At 42.8% G+C, this 8,591-nt stretch overlaps 1 protein-coding gene across 1 annotated transcript; it reads left to right on the top strand.

The window, feature by feature from the left end:
- Positions 1–1,106: 1,106 nt before the first annotated feature.
- On the top strand, positions 1,107–8,591 carry YARS2 (tyrosyl-tRNA synthetase 2). Its single transcript, XM_081956641.1, has 5 exons — positions 1,107–1,980; positions 5,009–5,176; positions 5,974–6,129; positions 7,004–7,174; positions 8,125–8,591. Exons 1-5 carry the CDS (start codon positions 1,145–1,147, stop codon positions 8,303–8,305), a joined length of 1,512 nt encoding a protein of 503 aa, XP_081812767.1. The 5' UTR covers positions 1,107–1,144; the 3' UTR covers positions 8,306–8,591.

Below are 8,591 nucleotides of genomic sequence, written 5' to 3'. Positions count from 1 at the left end.
CTGATCATTTCAAAAAAAAAATGCTGTGGTGGAAATCTTTAAGATCAAAGAAACGTACAAGATCCTCACATACTTCAAAACAATCATTCTTCATTCTTAATATCACTCCATCCATCCCTGCTGGGAGTGAAGTGCCCATATTTACTCTGGGGATCCATAATGAAATTGTCTACATCCTTCTAAAAATGAATGTAGATGCTAATTAAGAGAGGAAAAACTAGAGGGGAAGTTCTTTCTGTGCATGTGTTTTCTTTTATTCTTGGGGGTGAGCCAGGCTTCTTTCCGTCTTTATTCTTCAAAGGAAACAAGATCCCATTTCTGATGCTTCTGCTGTGTTATCCTCATTACTGTCTATATTGATAGGTAAATATTCTGGAAGAGGAGAGCGTGACATTCCAGATGTCAGAATTTGTTGATTGGTTGGCTTCTATTATTATTTCTATTGTTTCTATTCTTCTCTTCCTTTCTAGTACCTATCTTTTTCCACTTATGACTATCACCATGTTGCTTGTAGCTTTAAATTTTATATTGTTTTATTTGTTTCCTAGTATAATTTGATTGCTTATTAGTAACCAATGACTATCACTAAGTGTTGTATCTTATGATTCTTGATGAATGTATTTTATTATTCTTTATGTACACTGAGAGCATCTGCACCAAAGACAAATTCCTTGTGTGTCCAATCACACTTGGCCAATAAAGAATTCTATTCTATTCTATTCTATTCTACATAAAGAAACAGCTTTCTTTCTCTAGTTTTGGATGCAGAGGAACCAAAGTGCAGTTCTCCCAAGCTCTTCCCAACCAATACTGTGTAGCCAACAAGCCCTCTTCACAACCGATTTGGAAGCTCATCCTACAGGGGACGAAGTAGGCTGCAGTCCATTCTAAAATGCATGTCTAAATCTTAAAGCCATTGCTTTGGGGGGGGCGGGGGGACCCGATTCCCACCACCTTCAAACCAGCAAATTTGGAAACGTGAGAACCTCAAGGAAGCATCCCAGGATTCTCACGCTCCAATCCGGAGGCTTCAGAAGCTAGCGATTTCGCCCCGCCCCCCGCCGCCGCAGGGATGGACGTTTTGGCCCCGCCCCCAACCCGACATGCCTCGCGCTCAGGGCTCAACGGACTTTCCGTAGGCAAGATGGCGGCGCCCACGCTCCGGGCCGGCCGCCTATGGCTTCTTTCGGCTCGGAGAACAGCGCCGCCGCCGCCACCCCGACTCCTCGTTTCCCAGACGCCGCGGCGGCAGCGTCACGACCAGCAGCCAGAGGCTCGTCCGACGCCGGGCTCTCCCGTGGCGAAGGGTCTCTTAGCCACCCAGTACCAGCGCGGTCTGTTCCAGGAGGTCTTCCCGCCTCAGCCGGCCGAGGAGCAACTCATCGAGCTCCTCCAGCCCGGCCGCCCTCCCGTGACGGCTTACTGCGGCTTCGACCCCACGGCCGACTCGCTGCACGTCGGGCACCTGCTGGCGGTGCTGGGCTTGCTGCACTTCCAACGGGCCGGCCACCACGTCATCGCCCTGGTGGGCGGAGCCACGGCGCAGCTGGGCGACCCCAGCGGCCGCACCAAAGCGCGGGAGGCGCTGACGGCCGAGCAGGTGCGGGAGCGCGCGGGGGGCCTCCGCGAGGGGCTCCAGCGACTCTTCCAGAACCACCGGGAGCTCTTCTGGCCCGAGGAGCAGGGCGACCGCCTGGGCAGCGTCCACTTCCTGGACAACGCCAGCTGGCTGGAGGGCGAGTCGGTCCTCAGCTTCCTGGCCGGAGTCGGGGGTCACCTCCGGATGGGCACCTTGTTGAGCCGGCAGAGCTGCAAGGCTCGCTTGAGCAGCCCCGAAGGCATGGGCTTGGCCGAGTTTCTCTACCCGGCCCTTCAAGCTTACGACTTCCTGCATTTGTACCGTCGCTACGGCTGCCTCGTTCAGCTGGGCGGAGCCGACCAGTTGGGCAATATCATGTCTGGCTACGACCTCGTCTCTAAGTAAGACAGGAAGGAGTTGGGGAGATTTGCAGGGCGCCCAGAGAATCTTAAATGTTGCAAAGGAATGAGTTAGCATGTCCTTTACATTAACAGTGGGCTGAAGCAGTATATTAAGTCTATAAATCTAAGGTATATAAGAATAGAATTAGATTAGAATAAAATAGAATTGAATTGAATAATAGAAATAGATTAAATTAGAATAGGAATAATAGAATTAGAATTAGGATAGGGAATAGGAATAGGAAAAGAATAGGATAGAATAGGATAGAATAGAATAATAGAATTCTTTATTGGCCAAGTGTGATTGGATACACAAGGAATTTATCTGTGGTGCATATGCTTTCTGTACATAAAAAGACAAGATACATTCCTTAAGAATCATAAGGTACAATACTTAATGATAATCATAGGGTACAAATAAGCAATCAGGAAACAATAGCAATATAAATCATAAGGATACAAGCAACAAAGTTGCAGTCCTGCAGTCATAAGTGGGAGGAGATGGGTGATAGGAACGATGAAAAGACTAATAGTAATAGTAAAGTAGCCATAGTGGATAGTTTGACAGTGGTGAAATAATTAGTTGTTTAGCAGAGTGATGGTGTTCGGGGGGGGGGGGGGGGGGACTGTTCTTGTGTTTAGTTGTTCTGGTTGCAGTGCTCTATAGCATTGTTTTGAGGGTAGAAGTTGAAACAATTTACGTCCAGGATGTGAGGAGTCTGTAAATATTTTCACAGCCCACTTTTTGACTAGTGCAGTGTACAGGTCCTCAATGGAAGGCAAGTTGGCCAGTAATTGTTTTTTCTGCACTTCCCCTGAAGTCTTGTGTCTGTCTTGTTGGGTTGCAGAACCAAACCAGACAGTTGTAGAGGTGCAGATGACAGACTCAATAATTCCTCTGTAGAACTATCAGCAGCTCCTTGGGCATGTCATCACACAAAATCTATGACTTACATACTTGTATCTGGTGCAAGTATGTAAGTCATGGATTTTGTGTGATGTCAAACTTTTTTTTGTTACTTGGCTCCCTTGGTCTCTCTCGTGGGTTCCACGGGAGGTAAACTTTAATTTGACTAGGTGTTGTGGGAAAATGTCTGCCTTAAATAAAGGAAGTGTTTGGAGATAGATGCAACAAAGTATATTTTATTCTCCTCTGTAACTACAGTGATCTCTTGGCCGCAAGAATGCAAAAGAATCCCAAATTATTCAAGGTTATGGGATATATACTTCCAGAATTGGCCTAGGGTTAAGAAAGCAGTGTAAATCATATTATCATCTTTGAAGCCGAAATGTAACATCTGATAATACTATAGGATGCCCTTAGTGGAGTTTCACCCACAGCCTCTAAAGACTCCAAGCCTCTTCTACTGATACTAGCATCTTTTAAGATAAACAATGTCCTTTATTTTTTCTAAATGTCTATGGAGATTCTCAGTCATCCAGGTCAAGGTTGTCCCAAATATGCTTTTTTCAAGAAACAATTGGATTTTCTGGCTTTTTTGTTTTGAAGATGTTTCACTTCTCATCCAAGAAGCTTCTTCAGCTCTGTCCTTTATTATCCTTTATTGTACTCATGTAGTGTCTCCTTTCACATTAGAAAAAGGGCCATAATTTCATTTCTGTCTCCTTCCCCTTTGCGGTTTTGGGGCTTTTTCAAGTCTGCTCTAATAATACATTTCAGAACCATAAGAAAACAATTGAATATTATTTCTCCCCCAGTGTATTTTGTGGAGGGAACTGAGGAGTTAATGAACTTTTATTAGTGGTAGTGTTTTTCAAAATTTTGGACATTTCACCACTTCTTTGCAGTTGGATATTCTAGGTAGTGCTGATGGGAGTTGGTCCAGAATATTTGAAGAATAGTAGGTTGTGTATATTTGCATATACATTCCTCCACCACCTAATGTGTGTCCACTATCCTGGAGTACAGCTACTATCATATGCTGTACATAGGTGATTGAAAATAAAGCAAGTTGTAATTTGATATATCAAGTGTCTATGGAGATTCTTGATATATCAAGATGATGTCAGGCTGTGCGACACTGTTATAAACCTTATATATATATATTTGGTTTGTAACTGGTTGGGTTTTTAAAAATCTGTGCTGGCCATTTAATATGACCTAAGAACTTTATAGCCACTTTTGTCTAGTGCAGGGGTGTCAAACTCAATTTCATTGAGGGCTACATCAGGATTGGGTCTGACCTTGGAGGGCTGGGTGTGGGGTGTGGGTGGCCATGGTGTGACATGGGACCGCATCGCAACAGACATGGTTTTATAAAAATAGGGAGGCGTACATTTCCGTGATTTTGTTTTTTAGTACTTATTGATCTATTTGATCACTTTGTGTGTGAGAGAGAAATCAGATCAAGAAGTAACTCCATAGGAAGACTAGAACTAGAAATTATTGACGTAGGCTATAGTAGCAGAATCCTGCAAGCCTGAAAGGTAAAATATTTTACTTTTCCTCTTTTTTATAACCACCTGAGTCAAGGATGGCCTCTTATAGCACTCCGGAGGCCCAGTTTTGGGCCTGGAAGGCCACCTGCAGCACTCCAGAGGCCTAGGTTTGGGCCTCGATAGCCTCATGGACCACTCTGGAGGCCAAAAGCAGTTGCGGGGGGGGGGGGTAGTAGTGTCCACCCGTGCCCCATTTTTGCTAGCAGAGGCACTGTGGGCCGCTCCTTTGCTATTTCCAGACTGGCCCCTTGGGCCAGATCTAAGCACCCTGGGGCGGGATTCAGCCCGTGGGCCGTAAGTTTGACACCCCTGGTCTAGTGGTTAAGGCACTAGGTACTAAGGCAGGGAAAGCTGAGTTTTAATCAGGCCTTGGGCATGGAAGTCAGAGTGGAAAATGAACCAGTCACTCAGACCTAGGAAGAAGGCAGCAGCAAATCGCTTCTGAAAATATTACGCATGAGTTTGTCCATGTTGTGTCCAGTGTTTGATGTGATCGGTCAGATACTATCAAATGTCTATCCAGCTCTGTTGACAAATAACTTGACATTTTCATTTTTGTTCTCTTTAGAGTAACTGACAAAGATGTATATGGAATAACTGTGCCTCTTATTACAAGTACTACTGGAGATAAGCTGGGAAAATCATCTGGGAATGCAGTTTGGCTTAACAGAAATAGGACTTCTCCTTTTGAACTGTATCAGTTCTTTGTCAGACAGTCAGATGCCACTGTTGAAAGGCAAGTCTATTTCTACATGGCAAGTTATTTTCCTGCTAAGAACAAAAGGACTAGTTTGCTAGAAGGATGATTTGTAGGATGCTGGACTATTAACGGAGGAAACCAGAATTCAAAGCTTTATGGCCCTAGAGCTCACTTTCTTTCAATCTAGCACAAATAGGTACCCAAATGCTTTCTAATTGCTTCTATTTACATTTCCAATAATGTCGGTATATAAAAGGCAGAAGATTGCATTTCTTTAATTTGTTTCACAGGATTGTTGTGACAATCAAGTTGGAGTGAGAAAAAAATACTCATCTTGAATGTCCTAGAAGTTAGAATATATATGGTAGTTTTTTTTAAAGATCCTTAGAGCACTCCTCACAATTGGTTTATACCATCTCAAACTTCAGCAAGTAGTACTTTTGACACCCAAAGAGCCTAGCTCTGTTCCAATTGATCAACTGAATAATCTGATAAACTTTAAAATTAAATACACATCCTCAATTTTATGGGTTGATGAATAACAAAGATTAACAGCTTCACTGCTTGCTGTGTAAATTACAATACAAATAATACATTCCTGATTTTCAAAACATACCCCAAGTTTAAGAGCTGAATTTCTCTGCATTTACTGTGGTTAGTTTGTCATATTATTTTAGTTCTATCTGACAAGAAACAATTACTGGTAGTGTCAGTAAAATTGTATTTTCAATATTTCTAGAAACATAATGTATTTGTCTCTTTTAAAATACGCATTATTAGATTAATCTGTATTATGTGACACTGAAGCAAAATAATGCTATATTCTCTTTAAGGTATTTGAAGCTTTTTACTTTCCTTTCTGGTTTGGAAATTGATCATATCATGCAAGTGCATGCTAAAGAACCTGAGAAGCGGGGACCTCAGAAGAGGCTTGCTGCTGAAGTAACTAAGCTTGTTCATGGCAGGAATGGTCTGGAATCTGCCAAGAGGTAAAGACAGATTGAATTTGTTAAGTCTCATGTGCTGGACAAAAGTCCTGTTAATCTATATATATATACTGCGTGTGTGTGTGTGTGTGTGTGTGTGTGTTCCAGCATAACTCTGGATTGCCTTGAGCAATTTCAACCAAACTTGGTACACAGATGACTTACTCTCTGGAAACTAATACTGTGAGGATAAGACACCCCTAACACCCTCAGTGTGTGTGTTCTGTTACAATACAGCCTGTTGTGCCATAAAATGGCTTCTATTGTACAGTGCAGTGGAGCTGCTATGGTAACGGCTTCACAGTACTCCACAAGGGAGCTCCCTCTGGTAAGGGGGAAAATCCAACATTAGAAATTATGTTTGGTCCGGACATATTCCCCTTATAAATAAATACCCGGGGAATGCCGGGTTATCAGCACTAGTGGATATATAAGCAAGGGCTGTAGCTTTACAGATAGCAAAAGCAGAGGCAATTAAATTCTGGATTTCCCATCCTTAATTTCTGCATCCCAAGTTGGAGACATCTAAACCAAGAAAGGAAAATCTAACATAAGGACATTTTCTTGTCATTTATTTCGCAAATGGTGCACAGGGATGTTGAGGAGCACAATTGGTGCAAAGAAATTTTGGAACTGAAGCCTTTCCAGGGCTCTAAACCTACCTATCCCCAACATGAAAATAGTTTCTCCCACTGGGAGCAGCAGATGTTTGTTTTTTAAAGTGAGGGAGAAGACATGAAGCAGTCATTATTCCTGATATTTTTCCAGTTGGATGATTATAAATGCTAGAGCACTTTGAAGTATGTGATTGCTCTGCCTAAATTGAGAAAAACGGGTATAACCAATATTGGCATTTTGATATCTACTTTATTACCAGATGTACAAGGGCCTTTTATCACAGCAATGTGGATGCATTAGAAAGTATGTCTGACGAAGAACTACAGGAACTCTTTAGAGAAGCACCTTACATAGAGATGCTACTTGAACCTGGAACAACAGTACTTGATTTGTGTCGAAAAGCTAATGCAATTGCAGATGGACCAAAGGGGTAAGTTAGCACATGTTTTTTGTCTCTTTATACTTCTGCTCTCTATAGGACAGTGATGGCGCCTGCGCTTGTCGGGGACACGCCCCGGAAGAGAAGCTGCCAAGTGGGTGGGGAATGAACTTCTGGTTTCCAGCGTGTGCATACACACCCGCCAGCTTGTCTTCCAGATACTTGCGTGCATGCGCGCTTGACAATCAGCTGGCCGGCGCGCATGCACACAACAGTAACCAGAAGACCAGCTCCAGCACTGTCGCATACGCAAAAAACAGCTGATCGTTGTATACGCATGTGCGCCAAAAAACCAGAACGGGCGCCGCCGCACACGTTAGCCAACATGACTCTGTGTGCCACTTTGGGCATGCGTGTCATACGTTCGTCATCACGACTACAGGATATGCTATAAATTGCCTTGATGTAGAAGTTATTTTCCATGAATCCTATATACAGATAGTTACAATGGCAATTGGAATTGGGCTTGCTATCCCTTAAGTGAAGGGACGGTAAAGTACATCACAACATAACAACATTGCTTAACAATGGCTGTCATAACCCTAAGACATAGGGGTCATTAAGTGGGAAACACTGTGGGTCCTAAATAAAGAATGAAGGGGTGTCACAGGTAGGTGGGAGAGGTGGAGTTGCAGGAGGCCTGGGAGGCTAGCAGAAGTGATGGTCATGTGTGGGTAGGAGATACTTCCTTTCTATCTTCTTTTTCCAAGTTTTAAAAATAACAAATATGCCCTACTTAACATTCCTGATAAATGCTGACTGCTTCTAAACCAGAGGTGTCAAACTCACATGTCACGTGACATTGCAACTTTCCCTCCCTTCACTAAACCAGGGGTGGGTGTGTCCAGCACACGACACATCTGGCCCGTGGATTTGACACCTGTTTTAAACAATCTGAGATTCGTTAGCAGCAAGTCCAACTGTACAATTTCTTCTTCCAGATACCGTGACATAACAGTTGGTGCAGTTTCTATAAACCATATTACAGAAACTAATCCTGAAGCTGTACTTATTCTTGGACAACATATTCTCAGTAATGGCTTATCACTATTGAAGATTGGAAAGAAGAACTATTATATTATAAAATGGCTTCAGTTGTCACATGAAGAGGGACAATATTAAGGTGTGTAGTAAATTATGAGGGGATCACCTTTCTTCAAAAATATCAGAAAGGCATAACATACAGGAGTACACATCAAGGACAGTCGAGCAGTTGTGTAAAGTGTTTTTTCTCACTGAGTGAGACCTGCTTACCTACAGAATCATTTGGGAAATGGATGGTGTTTCATTTCATCATTCAATCATAAACTATATGTAATGGTTTCAGTTATAATGGAATTTAAATGTATAAATCATTGTGGAAATATTCTCTGCAATAAGGACATTAAAGCGAATTTTCAAAGACTTA

The sequence above is a fragment of the Natrix helvetica genome (assembly GCF_964273705.1).
Source record: "Natrix helvetica genome assembly, chromosome: 6".
Lineage (NCBI taxonomy): Eukaryota > Metazoa > Chordata > Lepidosauria > Squamata > Natricidae > Natrix > Natrix helvetica.
Note: the sequence above shows the minus strand (reverse complement) of the source record. Positions and strands in the feature narration are given on the sequence as shown.